At 47.2% G+C, this 26,282-nt stretch overlaps 2 protein-coding genes across 5 annotated transcripts; one reads left to right on the top strand and one right to left on the bottom strand.

The window, feature by feature from the left end:
• Window positions 1–4,813: 4,813 nt before the first annotated feature.
• On the top strand, window positions 4,814–16,248 carry CILP (cartilage intermediate layer protein). 3 transcript variants are annotated; one of them, XM_064722419.1, is made up of 9 exons: window positions 4,814–5,014; window positions 6,527–6,650; window positions 7,471–7,554; window positions 8,313–8,366; window positions 9,789–9,974; window positions 11,077–11,391; window positions 11,498–11,606; window positions 12,058–12,215; window positions 12,811–16,248. In XM_064722419.1, the coding sequence occupies exons 2-9, from the start codon at window positions 6,593–6,595 to the stop codon at window positions 15,483–15,485; spliced, it is 3,639 nt and encodes a 1,212-aa protein (XP_064578489.1). In that variant the 5' UTR covers window positions 4,814–5,014; window positions 6,527–6,592; the 3' UTR covers window positions 15,486–16,248. The 3 variants fall into 3 exon arrangements, with proteins under 3 accessions (XP_064578489.1, XP_064578488.1, XP_064578490.1); XM_064722418.1 differs by having other exon boundaries at window positions 4,828–5,014; window positions 6,527–6,656; XM_064722420.1 differs by lacking the exons at window positions 4,814–5,014; window positions 6,527–6,650 and having other exon boundaries at window positions 7,477–7,554; window positions 8,925–9,974.
• A 2,090-nt stretch (window positions 16,249–18,338) lies between these two features.
• Window positions 18,339–26,119, bottom strand: MTFMT (mitochondrial methionyl-tRNA formyltransferase). Of its 2 annotated transcripts, XM_064722577.1 has the most exons (10): window positions 25,981–26,119; window positions 25,338–25,550; window positions 24,815–24,937; window positions 23,895–23,997; window positions 23,277–23,352; window positions 22,638–22,729; window positions 22,032–22,113; window positions 21,640–21,722; window positions 21,112–21,331; window positions 18,339–20,175 (listed from the first exon to the last, which is right to left on the bottom strand). In XM_064722577.1, the coding sequence occupies exons 1-9, from the start codon at window positions 26,103–26,105 to the stop codon at window positions 21,131–21,133; spliced, it is 1,098 nt and encodes a 365-aa protein (XP_064578647.1). In that variant the 5' UTR covers window positions 26,106–26,119; the 3' UTR covers window positions 18,339–20,175; window positions 21,112–21,130. The 2 variants fall into 2 exon arrangements, with proteins under 2 accessions (XP_064578647.1, XP_064578646.1); XM_064722576.1 differs by lacking the exon at window positions 18,339–20,175 and having other exon boundaries at window positions 20,887–21,331.
• Between the last annotated feature and the right edge of the window lie 163 nt (window positions 26,120–26,282).

The raw sequence follows: 26,282 nt of genomic DNA, 5'->3' as shown, positions 1-26,282 counted from the left end.
ATGAGATACTTCACATCTCCGGTCGCCCCCATGACCACAGGCACTCCAGGAAGGGGAGGCATTTCCATGCTCTCTTTTGCCAGTGGGGATGCTGGCAAACCCTTCTGGAGCTGAAACCTGGGGCTGGATCAACCCCGATTACCCCAGCCCAGGCACGGCCCCACTGCAGAAATTAACCTGACAGAAATTCCCACATGGTTCAACCAGGAGTGCCCACTGCCCTCACGGCTCCATCTCTTTCTGTCCATCCCGTGTAGAGGCTCATCCAAACACTAAAAAACAATTCTTAACTCGAAGCTTCACTTTCACTGCCATCACTGTTGCCTCTGGTCTGACTTACACAGCCTACACCTCTCCAATGTGCTGCCAGTGCAATCCCTGCAAAATAGGATAAAGACAAACTGGAAGAACCAAGCCTCAAGTGTGTGATCCTGCACACTCATGGATCAGGCAGGATTTTGCTGGTTTTTAGGAAAAACTGGCTGATGTTTTGCTGGTGTAAATCACTGCAAACCTGCCCACTTCAACTTGGTTTATAGCAAGAATATGGAAGAAAAGGCACAAATGAGACCATGATCACCATCCCATGTGTGGGAGGCTGCTCCCCATGCCAGCATGGGTGCACAGCCTGGAGTGCATCCCAGCCCAAAGCCAATACCCATAAACAGGAGCAATAAATCAAGGATTTCTTCAGGAGAAATGAATTACCCAAATCAACATGGACTTTGACACAGGATGGTCTTTGTCCACCCATCCCTGTCCAGAGCTAAAGCAAACAGCTGGTGGACTGTGGGTTGGAGCTCTGCTCCTGCCCTTCCTTTGCAGTGTAAATGTCCCCATTGAGGTGCTGTCCTGGCTTGGACCTGGCCACACTCCCATTCACGCCTGTTCCCATCCTGCAACCGCTTTTACATCACTGATCAGAGGTTGTGCAATAGCTCAGGCCCTGCCACATCTGTGGGCAGGATGTTCCCCACACCATGGTGCTGCCCTGCAAGTGTCCCTGAGGAGTTAATGCTCCAGGGAGACTCTGGGATATCCATTATTCATGGAGGGCTTGAAAATAATGGCTTTCTCCATCTCAAAGAGAGTTTCTAAATGAGTCAGTATTTTTATCTTAATTTCCCCAGCTCAGACACTTAATTAAAAAGGGATTCACTATTGAGGCACTTCTGGTGCTCTCACAGCATCATGGTTTCTGCCTCTCCAGGCTCTGATGGGAAGGAGAGACAGCAGATATGGCCATGGCCATAGGAGAGAAATACCAGTGGGACCCTTCTGCAGCCCAGGACATCCCAGTGAGCAGTGAATCCCTCCCCAGGGTACGTGGGTCTATTTGTGTGCAGCAGGGTGGAAGGTGACAGTCCCTGGGCACTCCAACAGCAAACATGCCCTGCAAAAGCACTAGGAAAAGCCCTTTTCCTTTACAGATGGCATCATGGAACAGAGGGCACTCTTTTACATGCCAGGAGTCAGTTGTGTTGTGCTGGTGCCAGCGGATATGTGGGGGCTTACCCTGTGGAACAGACCCCACAACCAGCACAGGCACTTACTGTCTCCTCACTCCTGGCTCTTTCACCACTGCAGAAAAAACCTTCCTGAGCTTCAGAGCTAAAATCAGCCCTTCCCTGGATCCTGGCTCTCCTGGGGTCCTCACTGTGTGCTGCCTTTTGTATCTGTTCCATAAATGATGTTTATGGAGCTGAGCACTACTGAGCCCCAGTAGAAGCTTTAGCTCCCAAGCAAATCCTTCCAGAGGGGAAAAAGGTCCACTCACTCCTTCTCTCCCAGTCATAGCCTGTAAATCCTCATCCACACAATGAAAACAAATTCCAGTAATTCATTTTTTTGGCTCTTTTCCAAAGATTTTAGGCAGCTGGAGTGCAATTTTGTGCTGATGAAGCGGTGGAGGAGGGCTTAAGTGAAACAATATTGTGGTGGCTGCGAGGTTTGCTGGTGTTTCAGAGCTCAGAGGGAACCTCAGGGACCTGCCACATCTCCAAGTTCTCCTACAAACCATGGAAATCGCCACTCCGGCTCCTGGGACAGCAAAACAGGATTTAAAAAACAACATTAGCCACCCCTGGAGCATGGCTGGAGAAGCGCCGGGAGCCAAGTGCTTAATGAAATCCCAGCTCCCAACTCTCCCTTCTAAACCACGCAAACTTCCCCAAAGTGTTTGGGATGGAACAAAGTCATCAATCAGTTATTTTAACTCCCATCTCCGTAAACAGAAGCAAGCCCAGAAACATGCAGCAGGGGAAAATAACCGTCAGCTCCCTTTGGCGGAGTGGGGAGGGCGCAGGGAGGGAGGACGAGGGCAGCCGGCAGGGAATTAGGCATGGCCTTGGCCCAAAAGTGGATTTATGGGCCCCACAGAGCATTTTGCACACCCCACAGCCTGCAAATTCCACAGGCAGCTCAGAGAGCAGCCCCTCCAGCCCTGCTATCCCCCTGGCATGGTACAGCTGGCTTTTGGAGATGGCCACTCTGCCCATGCTGTACTAGAAATGGTGGGAGGCATGAAGAGCCAGGATGAGCATTACTAGCCAGCTTTCCCCTGGATTTACAGATGAGCACAAGCAAAGTTATGGATACAACCACAAAGGAGTGTGGGGAGGGAGATGCTGCTGGCACCATCTGCTGTCACACTCCTCTGACACTGCCCCAGCCTCAGCGCTGGTCAGAGGCAGCATTAAGCATGGCAGCTTTCACATAAAGACCTTATGGCTTTGGCATTCCACATCAGTGATGAAACCATGGAAAAAAACCCATGAGATTTGGGTAGGCTCCCCAGCATTAATCCAGGAGGGGAATGAGTCCAAGAGGCTGTGGATCTGTTATCTGATGGGAAGGAGCAGCCTTAGGCAGCTGAAGCCACTGGTGATGGGCAGAAAGACAGGAGCAGTTTGGTCAGGGATGCATCCCTGTCACTGGCCACAGGTACTACAGCCCTGCAGACCACCCCAGGCATGGGGCAGCCCCTGACTTGTCCTCTCCACCCCATGCCTTGGGCCATTGTTCACCTCCAGGCAGATGGAAAGCCTCTCCCAGAGCCGGTGGTGCTCGGCACTGGGAACATGTGGGGCTCTTCTCACGCTGTCCCCTCCAAAGTCAGCCACGTGCCAGAGCTACAGCAAGGGATGGTCAAGCCAAGAGAGACTGTGCAAATGAACTGTTCTAGAGACTTGGGGTTTGCATGGACTCACAGGTCCCAGACCTGCTCCTAAATCCACACACACGTCTCCAGAGCTTGTCTTGAAAGAGACATGCTAGAGAGAAAACAGCCATACTGAGCAGGCTGCAAAATCCCCTGCAGAAATGCCTGCACCCAAACTGGGTTAGAGTTATCATCCCATTTCCATAATGTAAGGAATAACAGTTCATTCCTTTTGCAGAACAGCACATTTCCCTACCCAGCAGTGTGACCCATAAAAATTGATGCCAGGATATAGGCAAGCAGCTGGTGGGACTGGAGATGTCTTGCCAAGGCATTGGTGCTTGGCTTAGTGTGGGTCAGCCGTGGTGGGAGGTAGGTTCCATCTGGGGAAGATGAATTCCTTGCTCTTTGCCTCAGCACCTTTCCCACATCTTGTCCTCCTCACAGAGGGGAAACAGAGATGATCTTCATGTTTATGTCAGAGGTCAGGAGCTTCCAGCTCACTGGGCACTCTCTGTCCACCATATAAACATTCTGCCATTTTTGGCACACCTCAGGTGTTTTTTCCTTTTCCCTTGTAAACATAAACAGGAGCTGGTGTAGGTCACCGCTGATTATTTTTTATGTGACATCTTGATCTGTGTTCCTCCTGCACCACTCCCTCTGGCAGCAGGGCTGACAAGGATTACTAGGAGGCAGCTTGGGACACCACTGACCCCCACTGGCTGCCCCAACACCCATGCCCATCTTTTGGGGGTTGCTCCTGACACATACAGCACATGCTTTCACACCACATTCCTGCAGCAACCATCTGCACAGTCCAGTGGCTCCAGGGCTGCATGCATGGGTGGCAGTCACTTGCACAAGGCCACGTGCTTTGTCAACACCCAGGAGCCCTGTGTCCACAGACATTTGCCACAAGTTACATGAGAAAAATGCAGCTGCAGAGGGAGGAAAAGCCTGGAAGGCTGAAGCCAGACTGGGGCAAGCAAGAAAATCTGGTTAGGGGTCATTGCTAGATCTCCCCATGGCTTGAGATGCAGTCACATTTATTTACAAGGATAGTCCTGCCTCTGCAGCTCTGTGCTACCCTGGGTGTTCAAACCAGTCCCACTGGCTTTGTCACACATCCTCACATCCCCACAGCATCCTCATCTGATCCCTGCCAGAGCCAGCACAGGGGCAGAGGTGGGCAGGCAGTGCAGGGAATGGTGCCCAGCTGAGCCCACACCTGCAAAATGGGGCAAATCCATGTGCCCACTGCTGGGTGGGCACCCCATTTGTCCCAGATTAGGTAAAGCCAAAAGACATCCCCGACACTCATTGTCTGTTCACTGTATCTCCCCTTTCAACACTCAGCAGCATCTATTTCAGATCCAGACCCCGGGTGAACCCCTAACAGTGACAGTGCTGTGCTGGGATGCGGTGCCCACACCAGGACGTGGTACCCACACCGTGCCCTGTCCCACCACCAGCAGCAGCCGCCACGCCGTGGCACCGCCACAGGTTTGTGTTTACCATCACCTTATTAAGGGATTATTCAGGCTGCGGTTTCCTCGCGCGTCCGATCTGTTTGTGCTCGCGGCCGGTGGCTCGCTGCCATCCCCTGAGCTGCACGCCGGGCTATATAAGCGCCCTCGCTGCCTCGGCGGCGGGCGGCTCGCACACAGCCCGGCTCCGCTCGGCGCAGGGGAGGTGTCGGGAAGCCGCAGCTCTCTCTTCTTCCCAGCCGGCTGCAAATCCCTGCACACGCAGCTGACAAGCCCTCGTCTCGCCCGCGGATCTCAGCTCGGCTGGCGGCTCTGTGGCGAGAAGACGGGACTCTCCTTAAGTGGGGTTTTTATGGCTTTTTAGGTAAGAGAAAAAAAACCCAATCCTGCTGTTTTCCCTTCTATGGCAGATAGTGGTTATAGAATTCTTTTGTGTTAAGGCGACGTAATTAAGAGTAGCTGTGATTGAAGGTGAGGTGGAAATTAATTACTGGGCAGATGACGGCACAGAGGCTGAAAAACATGGATGGGGATGCAGTTCCCTGCGTCCCGCTTCTCCCTTCCTCGTCCCAGCGAACGGGCTTGGGGAAGGGTTACGGGACAGCTGGAGCGGGGCTCTGGGGCTCTGCTCACGGGCGGCTGTTCCATCTCCCGCGGCTCTGGCTCGCACTGTCCCGCACAGCCAGACAGGGGACACAGCTCAAACCCTCCCTCTGCCAAAACCCGGCCGCTTGAACCCCCCTTTTTTAGCATTGTGTGTCTGGGTACAGAGGGATGTATCCCAATCCCAAACCCAGTGCTGAACAAGTTGCAGTCAGCTCCAAAAATAGTTGCCAAGTGGGAAACAGGATTAATTTTTTCCTGGTTATTGTCTGGCTGAGAGTTCATGACCCCACCGTAAGCCCACAAAACACCGCTCATGTGTTGCTTGTTATTTTTGCTTGACTGGGATTTGCTGAGCCATAATCAAAGTATTTCCTAGTCCCACATTCCCTGGTCCCAGAGGGGATGGTTAGTACCACTTACAAATAAGTGTTCTCACCAATGACTGCTCTTTGTCAGCCCCATTTTATGGGTAAACTGAGGCACCAAATGGCTGGGGCAATATTTTCCCCTCCTCCCAGTTCATTAATTTTAGGTGCATAAAATAAAGCACCTGGAATTCCAGTTGGTGTCACTAGGGATAACACCAGCTTCACAGGTACTTTCAGAAATTAAATACCCAAATACTTGATGCTCTAGGGCAAAGGGACTCACTGAAAACAAAATCTGAAGTGGCTGAGCTGGTGAAGAATGACACAAAGCCTGTCCCACATTTGTGCCTGTGGGAAAAGGAAAATATTGAGCTTCTTGCTACATTTGCAGGAAAGACTTGGCTTGTGCATGGGTTTTTCTGCTTTCAGAGGTGCTCAGGAGCCTTCCCTCTCCTCACACTCTGGGAGGTACTGGCATAAGATGCTATCCTCACACTGTGCCCAGTTTGCAGGCAGAGGGATGGAGGCATGGGGCTGTCCCTGCTCCTGTGGGGAGCAGATCTGGGTGCTGGGGGGCCTCCAGACCTGCGTGGGCTGTGAGAGATCCCTGCAGAAGTATTTAAGCTGTTCCTAGGCATGTTAAGGAGATGCTGTTACAAAGCAGGGCTCTGCAAAATAGATTTGGGCTCAGATGTGATGGTGAGAAGCAGGGGGGATGCAAGCACAGATGTGGAGCTCCTGCTGCTCCCCACTAGGGAGGTAAATGAAGAGCTGCTGGGGGTGGGTGAACAGGGGGTATAAGTGCCCCTGTGGCATGTTTTGGGGTGGTTCAGCCTGGGAGAAGCTCCCCAAAAGCAGCAGGACCTGGGTGAGCTTTGACACAATTGGGCTTGTCTCTGCAGGAGTGGGGAAAGCGTGGGACGGCTGCGGAAACTCCAGGAATCCCCTGGTCACCTCTGGAGACAGCGATGGTCACCATGAAAGGCTGGATCCTCCTCCTCCTCTGGGGAGCCACGTCTGTTTTAGGTGAAGGTGAAACGTTTCCATTCTGGTCACTGCTCTGTCCCCTGCCCACGCCAGTGCAGGCACGTCTGCTGGCAGCCGCTGAGGCAGCAGCCGCAGCCCGACATCGATGCCGGGCGCTGCCCTGGGTCACCGCGCCGTTTGCCCGGCCAGACAACTTCCACACAAGGACTGGCTCCCATCCAGCCCCCAGGGCTTGAGCAAAGCCTGTCTGCGACTCAGTGAGCCTCTGGTTGGCCAGGGATGAGTTCCCCAGCCCACTGATCATGCTAGGATCACCCCTGCCTGCTGTCTCTGAGATCCCATAGTGTCCAGTCTGCACCCAGAGGAGCACAGGGGCAGAGCTGGGCACAGGGGAGAGCTGGTGCTGGGGCTTAGCTTCCCAATTCCCAGCAAGCACCCCAGGAACCAGCCATGGCCATCAGCTCCCCTTGGGCATGCAGGTGGCCAGCAAGTTCAGAAACCAGCCCTTGTCCCATAAAAACAACCAACATTATCCACTTTGGATTCATTTTTCTTTGCACATGGACGGGAGGGACATATTTTATCTCTCCAGCTATAAAAAGATTAGTTGATCTGAGCTGCTCCAACACAGGAAGTACAAAAAAGTTTTTCTGGGTGATAAGGGAAATAGAAAATTTGTATCACATCTGAGCTGCAGTGATGCTGTGGGACATATCCATTATGTCCCTATCATGGTATCTCCTGCATTGCATCCTACAGAGCTCTAACCAGCCACAGTCCAATGGGAAAGCTGTAATATTGAGCCTAAGGATGTCCAATTCCTTGAATCTAATTTATTATTTCATTTATTGACCCTTAGGACAAAGGATTCTGAAACCAGCCCTCAGCAGGATCCAGATAGGACAGAGAACCTTCAGCCCGTTGGTAATGCTCAGCTTGGAGAGTAAGTTAATTCCCACCTCGGGTGGATTTTCCTCACTGGACAATTTTCCCTACAATTTACAACTAACCAGTATTATTTGAGTAGAAGAGGACATTTAGGGTTAGAATCACTCTATGATTCTATCATTTAGGCAATGGAATAAATGTTAATCATCCACGACCTCCTGTAGGGTTTTGGCTATCACTGACACATGCTGTTGGCTCCTCTCCTGGAAAAGGGAAGGTCAACGTGTGAGCACAGCCCCAGCTCCTGCGGGAGGCACGCGCAGGCTGGGAGGGTGAGAGGAGCCCAGGGATGGGCCAGCACATGCTCTGACCTGCCCCTACCCTGCCCAGCCTGTCCCCACACCCTGGGCGGTTTGTGACACCATTCCTTCAGAATTAAAGCCTGGGGGGACTTAATTAACCTGCAGAGCCCACTCTGCTCATTAATCCCTGGGAGATGCTCCAACCTCTCATCTTTTCTGTCCAGAATTAAGAATTTAAATTTCAGCAGGCTGAAATTTAAATAGCTGGCCATGCTGGTCATGCTGAAGGATTTGGGGATTTTCCCAGCCTTTTGCCCAACTCCCAGCGGCTCTCTTAGCCACTGGGAAGAATCAAAGCACTAAAACCATGGACACTGAGAGGTCCCCTCCACTTGCTGAGAGGTATTTTTTCGAAAATAGTTTTCCCTTGAAAGTGGATGGCACAAGGCAGTGATACTGGGGCTGGCTCCCCAGCTGGCAAACCCTGCCTGAATCTCCCCTCTGCCCACAGGTACGAGGAGCAGCTCTCGCCGGGGAGACCCCACCTTCGCCTACGTCAGACGCAGTACGTTCCTGCCCACCAGTGCCACGGGCCAGCCCTGACCCTTCCCACGTCCCCACCAATGCTCCGTCCCTCAGCTTCTCCCTCATCCTCCATGTTCTGCTTTTTCTGCTGTCAAAATGCTACTTAGATAATGCCCGGGATTCCCCTGCTCATTTCCTATCATCAGCAGCCCTGCAGATTAAAGCAGCTGATCCCAAACAAGCTTAGGATCTTGCTGAGATCCCGCTTTAATCTGTTGCACATTCAGATTTTGCTTGGGGCAAGCACAAATAGGCATTCATCCACAGGATGTGACCTCGTCCCCAAGCCCACCTCCTCCTGCATGCCTCAAATTGCTAAATAAGTCATGGATCCCACTACTTGGGATGCTGAACTAGAGGTGCTGATGTGCCAACAGATTAAAATCCTGCCCATTTAAGTGCTCCCAGACATGACGCTCCCATATCTGCTCTCATTTAAAGGGTCTTTTCCACCCACCTGCTTTTATAAGCCAGGATTGTTTTCAAACACCCATTCACAATTTGAACAGTCCAGCTCTGTGCCTGTCTGCCTTTCTAGGAAACAAATCAACCTGCTCTACTACAAACTGTGTGGAAGAAGAGGTATGGGAGATGACATAGCACACGTCTCCAAGAAACTGCATTTTTAGAAACTGTGGTCACTAGTGCATCCTCATAAACATTATTAGAACACTGTCATTTTTTAAAAAGCCCAAACCACAGACTTGGAGTGGATCTCATCCATTTAAATTAATAACATCTAGTAGCCTGTTTAAAGAAATTCCTTTAAAAATATAACCTCATATTAAACTCCCAATGTGTTTTGCAAATTTTCTGTTTTACCAATCAGCTGCCTCCTGACATGTTCAGCCTGCTCGGTAGCATCTTAAGCTTCTGGTTTGCACTCAGTAAAAGTGGTGCTCACAATAGGACACAGGTTGCCCCTATAGAAAACATATGTTGAAATTTGGTTAAAGACATTCAACATGATCATACCAACAATTTTATCCTTTTTTTCTAACTATTTAATCATTTTACCTTCTACTTAAACATTTAACCACATTTGAAACAGACAAGTGCTGTCCCCCAAACAACATTTAAATGAGAATGTGTGTTTGATTTCCTTAAGCCAAAGTTATTCAACACTAAGCATGAGCTGCCTGCACTTTGCTCCCCCTGGGTTTATCTTAATCATCCTGAATTTGGAAGCCTGCGGGGAATTAAGCCAGAAGCCTTCAGACGCCTCCTCATGCTTTAATTCCCAGCTCCCTGAACATGCTCTGAGTTTGTTTAATCCATGTGGTATGTAATATCCAAATGTATAGTCTGAGCTCTGTAGAAGCTGCTAAAACCCAAGTGCCCGTTTTTGGGCAGCTCTGTGTGTAATGTGCCTCTCAGTAACACACCACTGATGTTATTCAAGGTCCACTGGTGCAAGATTCAAAAAGGTTTTTGTCTCCATGGTCGAAATGGAGCGAGTGCTCAGCCAAGTGTGGCCAAACCGGGGTGCAGAAGCGCACCAGATCCTGCCTGGCCGAGCCTCTCTGGGGCGTGCACTGTAATGAAGCAACTGAGGAAGGGCGGCTCTGCATTGGACATGTTTGCTCAGGTGCTCCTCTAAACTCACTCATGGGCAGGGGAGGATGTCGTGGTCTCACCACTGCCCAGGTGTTGAACTCCCTTTGCTGTCATTTTACCATCTTTCTCTCCTCTGACAGAATTTAGTGACTTCCAAGCAGGGCTGGACAGTGCAAAGAACAGAGCAGGGTGACTTTATAGCCAAAGATAACAGGGACTCACAATATCTTGGGGATATAGAAAAAAATCTCAATAATCTTTTTACAACAGCAGCACTCAAGGTAGAGTCAGTGACTGCAGACAGCTGTCTCCATAAAACCTCCAGGAAAGAGATGATTCAGGAATATCAAATTGCCATAGTCCCTGCTGAAGGGGCTTGTAATTAATTATATTATTCTTATAATCTCCTTTGAACCAAATAATTCTGAAAAAATTCTGAAAATGTGTTTTGTGCAGAAAAGATGTTTCAGGTTTTCCCTGATTTCTTACATTTATTTTCATCTTTGAAATATCAGATAGTTCCTGTACAGGGATGCTCTGTGATTGTAAAAGTAATGACCTGAGCCTTGAGAAAAGACAGATTATTGTTTAGGATTAATCACTATAGGTAAATGAGACTAGTATAATACTTGTGAGCCCAAATGTTAAACCTGTTGGGTAATGCTCATTTGGCGATTATCCCACATTCTGCCCAAGCCAGGATACCATTGAATAAGGGAAGACAGCTTTTGGGATAGACCAAAATCACAACTTCTGAGCATACACTGGTAACAGAAACCTAGAAAGTTTATGACATTGAATTTGTAATCTTGCCAGGGTTGAGCTAAGAGCTCACATGCTGATCTGGATTCAAATTCCCCTGAAATTCAGCCCTTTGGGGAAGGTAAATAACAGTTCCTAGCTGTAATTATATCCACGTGGCTGCTTTCTACTAATTGTCAGGTTCAAAATGACATCGTCCCTGCCTTTCTAATGCACAGCTGTGGGTAATCAGGAAAAATATGTTTTGGATACAATTTACTCCTTATGCAGTACTTGCCTTATTGCATCTAAATGAAAAGCAGATGCAAGAACACGCTGTGAGTGTTGTGGGGACTTGGGGCTATTTTTTGACCTGTCTGCTTCTCCTCCAGCCTGCAACATCACCTGCCCCATGGGCCATGTCAACGCTGACTGTGACACTTGCATGTGTGAGGATGCCACGCTGCATGGGAAGGTGTCTCTCGAGGATGGGTCACCTGCTGCCGATGCCCGGGTCTACCTGCAAGCCAAGAAACTCAAGCTGTTGACAATGGCTGATAACAGAGGCATGTTTAGGATCCCAGGGGTTTGTCCTGATGGCAAAAACACCCTTAAAATAAAGAAAGCCAAATATGCAACAGCGACTGTCACCGTGCCCGAGAGCAACCGGAGAAACCTGGCGATCCAAGTGCAGCTGCACCGATCAGGTAGCCCCAAAGAGGGGGGAGGCAGGAAGCCTTACGCAGGCACCAGAAATAAACTGTGGTTTTATGAGAGGAAGAGTAATGAGATGGCATTTTCCTTCTCCTGCAGGCAAACCCTATGTTTTCAGGAGCCCTGAGGACAAAGCCAGGAGAGTGGGACAGAGTGTGTCACTCTGCTGCGACGCCCGAGGGAGCCCAGCTCCCGACCGCTACCTCTGGTAAGGAGCTTCAATTTGATCTGCCAGAAGTCTTAGCTATCCCATGGATGCCACTTTTATCTCCTTACCATCTCCATAAATTGGGGGGTTTAGTTATAAAATTACTAACAGTTAAATGCGCTGAGAACTGATGGCTGCAAGTGATCCTCTTCCTTAAGATGGCACAGCAATTTCATCTGCTGAGGGATTCACTGGAAAAATACACAAAGAGTTTAAAAACCTCATCAGACACAACTGGCAGCTCTGCCTCTCTGCCAGCTGTCCAGCACCCACATTGCAGTACTGTCACAAGTAGGGGAAAAAATTTTAGGTGATGCCACCTAGCCGAACTAAAACCTCAGGGAAACTGAGGCAGGAAATCTGGCAAAATCCACATAGTAGGATGCAGGATTAGGCCATTGCTGTGCTCCAGCCAGATGGTCAGTCTCTGTCCCTTAACTGTTCCTGGCAGGTACCACAATGGCTCACTGCTGGACCCCTCCTTGTACAAATATAAAAACAACCTGATTCTGAAGAACCTGAAGAGAGAACAGTCAGGAGAGTATTTCTGCAAGGCCAGCAGTGCTGGGGGGTCAGCAAAGTCCCAAGTTGCCAAGCTGGCTGTCATAGGTAAGAGAAAATGTGCCTGGTGTTCTCCAAGCAGCTGGGGAGGTGTTGGTGTGCAGGAACCAGAAACTGTTATACATCTGGTAAAGAAAAGTCACAGGAAAAATTCTTGAGGTTTATGTCACTCATCTGTTTGCAGACAAGCTTTAGTGAGCTGGTTATGAACCAGACACTCCCTACAAACCAGAGCTCTGGCTTGCAGGTGGCCTATCAACCTCAACCTGCTCCTGTCAGGAGATTTCTCATTGTACTTGCTGCCTGACATGGGAACATTTCTGCTTGTTTAGGGTTGTTTTTAAAGTCTTGGGATATATTCTAGTCTTGCCATAGTCAAAAAGCCAGGCAGCAGCAGAGCATGTAGCTGAGGATAACGAAAGTTGATAAGCAGGAGCAGGGAGGATTCTGCAAACAGCTCTTAACCAGGGTCCTACAGCTAAAGTTGAGCTGCTTGCTTCACTGAAATGAGTTAACCAGTTCACCAAAATCCTGCAAAAACCTCACTGCTTTTAGAAGCAATGTTTAGCTCTGAGGTTTCAGACAACATAGTGATAACTGTACAATTATTTCATGCTGCTCATTAAGAAATCCTATTCAACAGGAAGACAAGAGGCAGCCTGTGACTCCCAACCCCAAAGCCACCTCATCCGACTTCCTCACGATTGCTTCCAAAAAGCAACAAACTCCTTCTATTACGACGTGGGCAAGTGCCCAGCAAAGACCTGTGTGGGGAAGCTGGATAAGGGACTTCGGTGTAAGGACAATGTCTCCTACTGCTGTGGGGTATCCAAGATGGAAACCAGGGACATCTCCTGCGATGGCTACACGCTCCCCACTAAAGTCATCGTTGAATGCGGTTGCAAAATATGCACCGAGACCAAAATAATGGTTCGAGGCAGAGCCACAGCAGCAGATAATGGTGAGCCACTGAGGTTTGGCCACATCTACATGGGGAACAAGAGAGTGAGTATGACTGGCTACAAGGGAACCTTCTCCATCCACGTCCCAGCAGATATGGAGAGACTGGTTCTAACTTTTGTGGACCGGCTGCAGAAGTTTGTAAACACAACAAAAGTTCTGCCCTTCAAGGAAAATGGAGGTGCTGTATTTCATGAGATCAAGCTACTGAGAAAGAAAGCCCCTGTTACACTGGAATCCACCGAAACCAATGTGATTTCTTTAGGGGAAATGGAAGAAGATGATCCAATTGCTGAATTAGAAATTCCTCCCAATGCATTTTATAGGAAAAATGGAGAGGTCTACAGTGGCAAAGTGAAAGCCAGTGTGACATTTCTGGACCCAAGAAACATCTCTACAGCCCCTGTGACACAAAGTGACCTGAACTTTGTAGATGAGGAAGGAGACGTATTTCCGCTCCGCACGTACGGCATGTTTTCTGTGGACTTCACAGATGAACGGGGCACTGAGTCCCTCAATGCAGAAAAGGTGAAGGTTCATTTGGATGCTGCTCAGGTCAAGATGCCAGAGCATGTGCAAGAGATGAAGCTTTGGTCCCTGAACCCAGAGACAGGGCTGTGGGAGGAAGAAGGGGACTTCAACCTTGAGAAAAGCACACGGCGCAAAAGGGAGGAGAGAACCTTTTTGGTTGGGAACATGGAGATCAAAGAAAGGCGTCTTTTTAACCTGGATGTCCCTGAGAGCAGACGGTGCTACGTCAAAGTACGAGCCTACAGAAGTGAGCGATTTCTGCAAAGTGAGCAGATCCAAGGGGTTGTGATTTCTATTATAAACTTGGAGCCAGAACCAGGGTTCTCCTCCAATCCCAGAGCATGGGGCCGTTTTGACAGCGTAGTCACTGGTCCCAATGGTGCCTGTGTGCCCGCCTTCTGCGATGAGCAAAACCCCGAAGCCTACGGAGCTTACATCTTGGCAAGCCTGGGGGGTGAAGAGCTCGAAGCTGTGCCCTCTGCTCCCAAACTCAACCCTGCTGCTATTGGGGTCCCACAGCCATACCTCAACAAGCTTAACTACAGGAGGACAGACCATGAGGACCCCAACATCAAGAAAACAGCATTCAGCATTAACATGGCCAAGCCAAGCCCTAATTCCCCAGAAGAGAACAATGGCCCTATTTATGCCTATGAAAACCTCAGTGAATGCGAGGAAGCTCCACACAGTGCTGCTCACTTCAGGTTTTACAGGATAGAAGGAGACCGGTATGACTTCAATACTGTTCCCTTCAATGAAGATGACCTCATGAGCTGGACTGATGACTACCTGGCATGGTGGCCCAAGCCCATGGAATTTAGAGCCTGCTACATTAAAGTAAAAATAAACGGACCCCAAGAAGTGAATGTAAGATCTCGTAACATGGGTGGGACGCACCCACGCACCATCGGCCAGCTGTACGGCATCCGGGACGTGCGCAGCATCCGCGACCCCCAGCAGCGGGACGTGTCGGCAGCCTGCCTGGAGTTCAAGTGCAGCGGAATGCTCTTCGACCAGGACCGCGTGGACCGCACGCTCGTCAAAGTGATCCCACAAGGCAACTGCCGCCGAGTGAGCGTCAACAGCATGCTCCACGAGTACCTGGTGAACCACCTCCCCATGGCCACCAACAACGACACCAGCGAGTACACAATGCTGGCACCTCTTGACCCGCTGGGACACAACTACGGCATCTACACAGTCACTGATCAAGACCCGAGGATCGCCAAGGAAATTGCCCTGGGCAGGTGTTTTGATGGCACGTCTGATGGCACATCCAGAATCATGAAGAGCGATGTCGGCATTGGGTTGACTTTCACCTGTTCAGAGAGGAGCCCGACAGAGCAAAGCATCTTCCAGTCTCAGAGGAACTTGGGCCAGCAGTCTCCGAGGGACTCAGGCCGGCAGTCTCCGAGGGACCCGGGCCGGCAATCTCCGAGGGACCCGGGCCGGCAGTCTCCGAGGGACCCGGGCCGGCAGTCTCCGAGGGACCCGGGCCGGCAGTCTCCAAGGGACCCGGGCCGGCAGTCTCCAAGGGACCCGGGCCGGCAGTCTCCAAGGGACCCGGGCCGGCAATCTCCGAGGGACCCGGGCCGGCAATCTCCGAGGGACTGGAGCCAGCAGTCTCCGAGGGACTCGGGTCAGCAGTCTTTGGGGGACTTGGGCTGGCAGTCTCCACGGGACTCGGGCCGGCAGCCTCCGAGGGACTGGAGCCAGCAGTCCATCCTGGTTCTGCCAGGGCAAAGCCCTGTGTACCAGAGGCCACCGGCAAGCCGCCGTAACAACCAAGCCAGGATCCCGATGACGGGTCAACGTCCCACCTACTAGAGCTGTGTAGGAGCATTGGTAAAGTCACTCATGCTCAATTAAATATGATTTGAAAGTAACATCAACCTGCTAAATAACGTAATTGAAGGCTGGTAGGTGTCATTATTTATGAGACATAATTAAGGTGCCATTTTTTTTCCCCCACCAGAAAGAAAAGATGTAAGGCGAGAACTGGGGGCCAGCAGAGGTAGTGAGTTTGTGTCTTATTAAATGCATCCATAAAAATCTTCCTTCTGCCTGACATTAAACAGCTTCACATGATAGCCTAAAGAGAAGACTAAACATATGATTCAATTAAGTCATGTACATAAAACGTTCTTCTGTTCTGCATCTGCAGACTTTGCCAGCCCAAGTACCTGTACAGTAGTTGGTAACATGAAAAGGAATAAACTGATTTCCTCATACAGAATTCAACTGCAAGGTTTCGTACTTGAAATGTAAGTATTTTATTTATTTCTAGCTTGTTTTAGAATTACTGTATTCAAGCTAAACTACTGGCAGCTGCATTTCTAAGGACTCGCATGCTCAATAGCATGGAGAAGCCATTTGGATTTGTAGGCTCCACATAGATACAGATAAGTTTTCTCTTGCTTCTTGCATTGTTTGACAAGAAAATCTATGCTCTTTGATAGGGTAGGTTAATAAAAAAAGTAATTTTGTAACTTTGACAATGTGTGTCACTTTTGTGTTTGAAATGCCCAATTAAATAAACCACCTGTAGAGCTGAGCGAAGAATAACCTGCAGGGTTTCATCTTTATGTTCACAAACAGGTCACAACTTTATGAGACTGATCCTGGATATGTGTGAGGGGTTTTGTGCATGCCTGGCTCTCCTGCAGCTCCAGGGTTTGCCCATGACATGCTGCAGTCAGGGAATCTCTCCCCAGCTTGACAAGTGGAGAGTCAGCAATGGTTCTGGGAGAATCAGAGCAGCAGGTCTGGGCAGGGATGAATTAAGGAGTGGCACAAGACAGAGGGAAAGGAGGGCTGGGAATTTGTGCTTTAAGGATGACAGGAAACCAGGCAATGTAGAGCAGTGCTGGATGGAGATAGGGAGAAGACGGCTTCCCTCCACACTCAGCAGCAGTGAGCATAAGGAGCTGGCAAGAAGCTGCTCTTAGCTGAAGGTACAGCTGGCCACAGAAGGGGTCAGTGATCCCTCTCCAAGTGACCTATTAAATTGTCCTTTCCACCCCTACCCTTCCTAGAGTGAAATCAAGGACCTCACAGCATGGAAGACACCTTGTGTTTACAGGCAAACACTGGCAATAAAATTTTGGGGTGCAGACAAACCAGCAAGTCTCTGACACCAAAACTCCCACCAAGAGAGATAATAAAAATGTGGCAGTGCAATTGGATGCAAACTGGAATTCAAACACATGCTCCAACATGGATTTCCCTTCCCTACCTAATCCCCTCCTATGGATATGAAGCCAGTTCTAGGCCTATGCTGCCATACTCACTCCCATCAAGGGCATCAGGAATCTTTTGACAGTGTTTAGCAAGCTTGTTCTCAGGTCCAACACAGGACAGGCTGAATTATGCTTTAACAGGTTAAAAAAAAAAACCTTAATAATCTACCTTTTTATGCAAATTGACAGTTATCAAAGAAAAGTAGAAAAGGAAGAGCTGTGGAATACTCTGGCACATCCTCTTCATACCAATGAATTTAGACTCAGTGTGTTTTCTTTTGTGTCTAGTCTGCTGCAAGGGCTTGGCAGGAGCTGGAGCCAAGGCAGCCAGTGGGGAGCATTAGCTTGGACCTTCCCACAGAGCTCTTGGCTTGTGCAGGGAAATGTCTCTTCCCTCTGCTCCCCTCCTCCTCTGCAGACAGACAGCCAAATCCCAAACTTTGTTTCATCACTTTGAGAGTGAAGTAACACAAATGACTTCTCCAGACAAACCCAGGAGATAAATGGATGAAAGCAGGCTGAGGATCTGATCCCTGTGCTGCATGTGGGCTTGCCAGTCAAACACAGGGCTCTTCCTTCTGGGGACAAAAGTGTGTTTAACAGCACTGAAATAGTCACGGCCCTACAGCCTGGAACAGCCAGAAGCTCTCCAAGTTTCCCCAAACTGTCCCCCTCTGCAGCTTAGCACTGACTTGGAGGAACAAACTAATCTGTGCACTCACTGAGTCCCTGAGCTCTCCCAGGAGGCTTCTGGCAGACTGTGCTGGACACAGAGCAAGACAGAGGTTTCCATCACGGGTGCTTAAGCACTACCAACAGAAAACAACCATGACATAACCACCACTCAGTGCTAGCACTTCACTGTTACTGATGAGCCACCATCCCAAATACATTAAGAAAAGTTTATATAGGAGCAAAGCTACTGCAGGGTCCTGGCATCTGCTACTCACACAAATTTTATGCTACAGTTCAGTGTCAGTTCTGACTCCTCCAGCTTGTGTTTATGGTCAGTGTATGGCTGTGTCCTTCCTGCAGCATGAAACCAAATGCACACTCCCACATAACAGAGAGCATCAGCTGGAGGAATGCAGCAAGGCTGGGACTCAGCTCCTCCCTTGGCCTTAGCCTTTGGACCACCAACCTTGAGCAACAGGCTGAAGAAGGAGACCTGGCTCCTCAACATCAGCAGGTTTGTGGCTAATGGCAAAGCATCTCCCATTAAGGTCGCTTAGTTTCCAATCCGGAGATAAATCCAGTGACCTATCCCTCCTGTTTGTGAAGGAAACTATTGCTTCCCAGAAGCCATCAGGACACTAGCAGATAGAATAAACAAAAGGAGAGAGATTCTTGTCTGGCCTCAACCAGCAAATTATTGGGGGATTTTGCAAACAACTTTATAAAAAGGCTCAAGTACTTCTCTGATTAGTCACTTATACTTTTTATTTATTTGTAATGTATTCAGAAAACAGGAATAAAGAGTTTCCTAGGAAGCAGGGGGAGTAGTAAGGTTGCGGAACATGAAACAGATGCATCTAACCGTGAGTCACCAGCATCCTAGGAAATATCACTCCCTCTACTAACATTTATTTGAAATCCATGATGAAATCATCCCTATCCAACACCAGAGCCCTTCTGGTGCCCAAATATTTTGCAGTTCTGCCAGTAATTTGGTCCCAGTGATGTTAAACTGAGCCATAGTGGACATTGGGTCTGTCAATACCTCTGTTGCTTTCCCTCTCTCCTCTGAGAGGAGGACAGCTGCTTTATTTTCCTAAGATCCCATTCCAACAGCCAGGGTAGCTGTACTCAACCCCATCAGTGGTACTGGGGATCGAATCACTGTGTCTGTGTTCCAGAGTCAACCCTGACATGCTATTCCACACCTCATCAGTGAATGCCCTATTTTTGTTCTGTCTGTTCTGCAAAAATAATCAGATTTTCATTACTTACTGAGTTAAATCCCTGCAGAGCCAGGTGAAAGCAAAGTTTCCAAAGAGACATTTTGGCTAACAGCTGCCTGGGGAACACCAGTTCCATTTAAAACTTCTCTACCATGCCAAAAATAGCATGCCGAAGACTTTCACCATAAAAAAATAAATTAATCTTACCTTCTTTTGCTCCATAAAATGACTTGGGTAAAGTTGTACATATTCAGAGCTAGGACATTAACTATTAAACAACTCAGAATGGCCTTATCTTTTATAACCTCTCACACAGAAAGCAAAAGAAGCCTTATAGCAAACTCTGCACAGATCAAAAGATTAAATTACAAGTACATGGGATCCTGGCTGAAATATGGTTTAGACATTATTCACTATTAAACAACTAACTGAAGGCATTCTGTACCAGATTTTCACCATCTTCTGTCCAGCTGTCCTTGGTTTTCACCCAAAAGGGATGCAGCGAGCTCCATCTACAGGGATTCTGGGCACATGCCACCTCAAACTTCCCAGAACACAGGCAAACTCTTCCTGTTGCTTTATGCTTTAGTGAGAGCCAGATTATTGTCTGCCACCAATAGGTCTCACACCGGACGTGACCTAAAACTGAGGATGAGAGATGCACAAAGGAGTTAAAAGAATTTTCCTCATGTCACTGCCAGGAAGCAGCTACTGATTTAACACTTTGGTTATCTAAAAGACTTTAACCTGGACTATTCTGCCTGAACTTTTGTCACTGTGTTCTTTCTGTGGGAGTCATGCCTCGCTGTTCATTTTGCTCAGGTTATAATGAACAAGAACTAATTTTCCAGTGCCTAAGGACCTGGAACATCTGAAAATTTGGATCCTGAAACACTGCAACTGTTGAGCCCCAGCTAACTAACACTTAAGTCCAAAACTCTTAATCATTACTGCTTAAAATTATCTCTAAATTGTGGTGGTGGGGTTTTGCCATACACTGAGGTAGCAAGCCCCAGAAAACTCTCCAAACCACCCACTATCCCCACAAACCCACAGAAAACTCACTGACCCACCCACCCTTCTATTGGCATAATGCAATTACTAACATTTCCAGACTGATCTGAACGGAATAAAAACAAAGTTAACTCCACAACTTGCACTTGCAAAAGGTAGCAGGGAGCAAAACACAAAAACACATAATTTTCTTGGAAGCAAACTTGCCAGATTTAGAATTTCTGCAGCACAAACTGCAGAGTCTGCGGTCAGGAACAACAGGAATTCTCTACAGGAGCCTGACTTCCACCTTGCTGTTGTTTCCAGTTTTTGACTCTGATTCATAGGCTTGGATTTCTTGGAGGACCATGTGTTTTGGAAAACCTGTCAGAGGCAATTAATTGATGATCTAATGGCAGTAGAAGAAAAATACTGCAGCAGCTGCTTTAACAGATGCTTCTTCAGAAACATTTTAATCCTTGTGATATGACATTTTTCTAGAATTTTTGCTTTTACTTCAGTAGAACTCAGAAAAAGCAGGAAAAAGTTAGCAAATATTAGAACAGCCCCTAAGATACAGCCAGTCTTTGCTCTGCTGTTATGCTCAGTGCTATATTACCTCTCCTAAGACAAGAAAGTGTAAGAATCACAAGTTTTGGGGTTCTTGACATGAAATATTCCTTGTATATGCCATTAAGGAAAGACAGATTGAGGAAAATCTTGGATTAGATTAACTCCTCATCAGGTAAAAACCTCTCCCACCAGAAAGTGAAATAGCAGAACATAACTTTTCTGGATAGAGGGCACAAAAATTTTAAATGAGATGTATCTGAGGACATGAAAACAGAAAGGGGAGGGAAGAAAATTGTGATGGACAGGGAAAGATTCTCTTATGTTCCCAGCTAAGTTATTCACCTCAATGCAGGGATACAAAGTGAATTTTAGGATCCACAAGAATATCAAACTAGACAAGTCTAAGTCCCAGTGAGCATTAAAAAAGCTCACTGGATTTTAGTATTTCCAGATTAAAGTAATTGTCCAAAACTTACACCTGAAGAAAATTATACCAAAGTCCTCAAAAAAACCCCCTGAAAATATTGTATAAAAATAAATTTATTTCTCAACAGTGGAAACAGGGATTTATTCAATATCTACAGCACTCATGGAGATTCTCTTCCTTAATGGGGAAAGAGAAGAAGTATCTTCAGGAACCCACCATGAAAACATGTAGATGACAATAAGATCAAACACTATGGGAAGAAATCCCCTTATTAAGTTGACTGTTATAGCTGGGCTTTGAAATATTTTATATTAACTTACAGACATTAAAGAAATACATTTATTGCTTTATATCCTGTGCCAATATTCCCCTCTCTTTCAGAGTCTTTTTTGCCATGCTAAGTTTGAGTGTTTGAAATCTGCATTCCTGATGAACTGTTCTTGGATTCTGCTGGAACCAAGAGTGCATATATCCATTGTAGAAGTCAACTGCTGTAAGCTTCTTCTTTAAAACAACTGCTTTGATTCCAACCCAGCCTTCCTAAAAACAAAAACAAACAAAAAAAGCAGTAAGCTTCTTGTTTAAAGCTATCTTTAGCTCCCATAGGCTGGCTTACAAAATACATTTTATTCAATGTTAACAGGCTAACAAGTCCAATTCTTGCTTGCAAATGTGCAAAGCCTGTTAATGGAAATTAAAAGTTTAAGGTGTCAAATAAAACATCTGGTGCTGATCTAAACTAGAACAGAGACTAACAATGGATAATTAAGACAAAAGTTATGCACCACACAAATACCAAAAACCTCATCTTTAGGGCAGTGAATATAAAACAAATAGGGAAAGCCTACCTTGCAGCGAGCTATCAATGTTTGGGACATTTTATGGAACAACACTGAACCAGGAACAACTTCACAGTCATTTTGTATTTGATCTAAAAGCAAAGAAAGATCATCCTGCATTTTTATGCCAAAAAGTACAGAAAATATTTGAACCACTTCTGTTCCTTTGAAGCTTGATAACCATCTTGAGTCACTATTTTGCTGAAAAATATTTTATTGTATTCTGTGTTTTATTATAACCAAATGAACAGAAACGATCAGAACAGTCATTCTCTGGCACTACTCCACATCTGATCCATGAACACTCACTAAGGCCTGATCAGTCACACACCTTGGCCCACATGGCACTCAGATTCTTAAAGAAAATGGTTTAAAAATTTTAACAATTTAAGAGTAAATACCAGAAAAACCAGGGATATTATCCACTTCCACAAAATCCAGGAGTTTAATGGTAGTACCCTTCCAGAGCGTCTGCAATGGAAACTGGAAACAGAAACAGATGACACATTCAGAAAGTTTTCACATTTCCAGGCTATTTTTTCCTCAGGCAAAATACCTGTGATAATAACATTAAGGGAAAATGTAGCTGTATGTCTAGATAGGAGATTTTCCTTATCAGACTCAGTTTTCCTTTCCCTTCCTCAACTCAAACCATTAGCCTATGCAGAAATGAGTTAAGCAATGAGCTACAACAGCTCTTCACTGTGGCTGTTTGCTGGTTACTGCCACGCAGAGCTCTCACTGCAGCATTCCAAACCTCCTCAAATACATCAGGGAAAATCTCAGAGCTAAGGAAACAATGTAAAATTTTTGAGCTGATTTCACACTTGGGATCAAGCCCATGAAAATTCTCCTGAGCATTAATTTCACTTCTAATGACAAACTACCAGGACTTTCAAAAACAAGCTAAAATAACTAAAATTGAGGTATAGTGATTAGTTAAAATATCTACATCAAACTCAGCCATGCTACAGGACAGAAAAGGGTTGCAAAAAATCCAGTCTCACCATACTCCCTATTGCACGATGCAGCTGAATTATCTGTGCAGCTGTTTGCTCTTCCCATTTTATACAACTCCTCGCTATAGAGATTTTAGGAGCTGCAGGGAAAAGAGAAATTAGAAGACTTCTTAATTTGCTTTGTATCTTTTAGCAAACAGCTGTACTACTTTATCCTATTTTAAACCTCAGTTTTTCCTGACCAATAGTGGGTCTACCATCCAGCCAAGGTAGCTCAGGCAAAAATCGGAGAAAATATTTTGTAAACACCTCAATTTGGATTATTTGTTATTCTCAGTTGTTCTCTTTATTTACCCATTGCAGTGCAAACTTATATCATGCTTATAAGTACAGTTCTAACCCTTCTGTCTGCATTACAACAATGAAGAATAACAAACTCAGATCTTGTGACATCAATAGTGATTTTGATATTGTACAAGTAACTGGAAAAAAAAATTAATGCAGTAAGTCTGAAGAATTCTGAAGCATTTTTCTCCTGTATAACATTCTTAAACCACAGAAGGCAGTGAAGAGTGCATACTGAGAAATGAACCTAAAAAAATACAATGCAGCATGGCAGAAAACTTCAATTTTCCTGCTGATCAAGGAAAAAATGAACAAGTCACATTAAAAACAATGTGTACCTACCAAATGTTACTCCTTCTTTTGGCTGCTCTTTTTTGTTTTTTAAACTTTCAGGCAAGTTCTTCAAAACTGCTAACAGCTGCAAAATTAAATTTTGTACAGAGTATTAGTCAAGCTAAGATTAATCAATAATAAACAAAGTAAAATTTTTCAAGAGTGAAACTGTCCTGTGAGCTTTTAGAAAATTGGCTCAGTATATTCAGAAAATGTAAAGACATGTATATTCAGAGACAGTAAAGACATCCTTCCCACTGAATCACAATGAAAAAACGCAATTATTTTATATGGATGATCTCTTCTCTGATATTAATTCCAGAAGAGAACAAAAGCTGATTATTCAAATAAAAAAGCAGATATTAATTTAAAGAACCTGCACTGTTTCCACAGAGAGCATTTGGGTTCTTCACTGAATAGAAACACAACAGCAACAGAGGACTGACACTGACACCTGACCACAGAGCACTGAGCTCTCCTCTCAGCAAAGTGCTCACAAACACCAAGTTTCACATCATCCTCCTCCTAAACTTGAAGCCAGCTCAGAACAAGATTAGTAAGAATTCTGTTTGCACATATTAAAAGCAAAAGTACCAGTCAGAAGTGACACAGCTGGCAGGACTTTACCATGTTTGCCCCCATCTTTGCCAAGATCCCTTCCAGCTCCTGTGCCGTGCAGCGGGGAGGAACAGCGACCTCTTCTTGCTTAATAATTGGACCTACATCAAACCTGCAAGGCAGAAAACACACAACCTTACTGGAGAAGCTGAAGCTTAATTAGCAGTTCAAAACTCTGCATTCAATACATTAGCTCAGTTACTAATTATCCTTTTTTATCCCCTCTAAAACTATTTTTCAGATGTCATTTCACATTATCAAATGTTTGGTTCACAAGACAACACAAGGAAGAGAATACCAATCTTGGCAGCAAGATTCTCCTCAGCAAGCTGAGACTGATATGAATGCACAATTTATAGTTCAGAACATGAGATCTAAGAAGAAACAGCCTGAAATATTTAAGATTAAATTTGCTTCACACTTTCCTGAGATCTATTATTAGACAATAATATCAGAAAGAAAAGGTAACTACATAATGTATTTTAAAAGGCTCAAGCCTTTTAAGCTCGAGCTTGGGCTGAAACTAAAACATATAATCTTCCTCATGCCTAGACAGGCAATTTCTTGTCTTCTGTCCACTTACAGGATGTTACAGGGGACTCTGAAGTCTGAAAATCAGATATTTTCTGTCCTGTCATACCAAGCCTATTGATAAAGCTGTGTGACTGCTCTCTGTCTGTTACCTGTGATAATGCTAAGAATTAGAGAACAGCCCGGAAGTGCAAATTGCACACTTATTAAAATACTGTAATTGTGGCAAATGTCATATAGTTAGATGAACATTTTTAAGTGTTTAAAACCTTAATTACATACATTAAAAAAAACTGTGGTTATGTAGAATGAGTTAAATGATGACTTCAGCAGCGATTATTTAAAGCCCTGAGAGGCAACAGCAACAGTGAGTTGTCTGCAAAGGACAGGAAACCCACCTTTTTGGTCTTATTTCCATAATTGTCACCCCAGTCACCTTATCACCGTGAAGCACTGTGTGGACTATGGGTGCAGGACCACGCCATCGTGGGAGACAGCTGGGATGGACATTCAGCACCCCACTGGAATGAAATATTCACAGGTTAGAACAGGAATGGTACCTGAAACATACGTAAATGGAGTGCAACGTATATTACAGTGAACTACTATCTGCTCATATGTTCTCATGTGTTACTGGCTTAAATACGCACCTGAAGGAAAATTCACACTATATAAACAGTTTATCAGCGAACACAGAAAGAGATGTGAGGAATAAAGGCAAATGTTCTGCTGAATATTTGCATAAATTTACACCCATGTGTCAAAGAACACTGAATTTCACCATGACAGCAATAAGGCTCAGACTAAGCATATGAACCCAGGGAAGCAGCCCTCACCTACTGCAAGTCACAGATGCTGCCTCAAAAGGAGAGTGCAGCTTTGCTAACAAAGCAGTGACAGATGTCCTGTCCACACACTTACTATGGGAACTGCAGAATGAGCTCCTCGCTTAGAAGACGTCCAAAAGATGCCACCACACCCACATCAAACTGCCCCGCGGGTCCCGTGTGCGGCCACTCGTGCACAGGCAGCTGGAGCTCCCTGGCACAGCGCCTGACGGGCAGGTCCCGGGCCAGGCGGGAGGGCAGGGTCACCACCTCCAGCCGGGACACGAGCGACTCCTCGCTGGGCTCCCTGGGGTGGACAAGGTGTTGAAGGCGTCGCGCAGGCAGACTGAGGCGAGGGCTGGGTCACGTCCCCCCCTCGCTGTGCCCCTGTGCCAATTCCCTCACTCCATGATTCTGGTCCCTGTCCCACGCTCAGGTTCTTTCCCCCTCCCTTCTCTGCCATCCTCCCTGCCCAACCCACGGTCCCTCCCGCGCGACTCCACCTCATCCCTCAATAACCTCTGAGCCTCATCACCAGCCGTCATCTCCCATCCCTCCGTGCCCACCCCTCTCTCACCCTCCCCAGCCCCTGGCGTGTCCCCTCAGGCTCCGCGCCCCTCAGGGTCCATCTCCCCCCTCAGGCTCCTCCTTCACGTCCCCGTCTCCCGTGTCCCCTCTGCCCCTCTCTCCCGGCCCTGTCTCCCCTCAGAGCCCTCTCCCCCGTGCCCGGGCGGTACCCGGCGGCCCGCAGGGCTCGCAGGGTGGTCACGGCGAAGCGATCGGTGCCGAAGAACAGGACCCGCCATGGCGGCCCCGCCGCCCTCACGCCCTCGCGGCAGGCGCGCAGCAGCCGGGCCCGCATCGCGGGGCTCCCGCCGCGCGCGCCGATGACGCAGCGGGACCCGCCCCGGGGCCGGGCCGCCCTCAGCGCTGAGGCGGCGGCGCCATAGTCATAAAATCACAGATTTATCGGGGAACCTGAGTTGGAAGGGACCCAAGGGGATCATCGAATCCAACCTATAGCCCTGAGCAAGACACC

This window comes from Zonotrichia leucophrys, chromosome 10, assembly GCF_028769735.1.
Source record: "Zonotrichia leucophrys gambelii isolate GWCS_2022_RI chromosome 10, RI_Zleu_2.0, whole genome shotgun sequence".
Classification (NCBI taxonomy): Eukaryota; Metazoa; Chordata; class Aves; order Passeriformes; family Passerellidae; genus Zonotrichia; species Zonotrichia leucophrys.
Note: the sequence above shows the minus strand (reverse complement) of the source record. Positions and strands in the feature narration are given on the sequence as shown.

Bases quoted from the DNA above. Each gene is read 5' to 3' on its own strand.
- CILP (XM_064722418.1), top strand. From the start codon at position 6,593: ATGGTCACCATGAAAGGCTGGATCCTCCTCCTCCTCTGGGGAGCCACG. The intron at 11,392-11,497 runs GTAGCCCCAAAG...CTTCTCCTGCAG, and splicing joins AGTGCAGCTGCACCGATCAG to GCAAACCCTATGTTTTCAGG. The intron at 11,607-12,057 runs GTAAGGAGCTTC...TGTTCCTGGCAG, and splicing joins GCTCCCGACCGCTACCTCTG to GTACCACAATGGCTCACTGC.
- MTFMT (XM_064722577.1), bottom strand. From the start codon at position 26,105: ATGCGGGCCCGGCTGCTGCGCGCCTGCCGCGAGGGCGTGAGGGCGGCG. The intron at 22,114-22,637 runs GTGAGACTGGAT...TTCTGTTTCCAG, and splicing joins ATCGTGCAATAGGGAGTATG to TTTCCATTGCAGACGCTCTG. The intron at 21,723-22,031 runs GTATTTACTCTT...CTTTGCTTTTAG, and splicing joins TAATATCCCTGGTTTTTCTG to ATCAAATACAAAATGACTGT.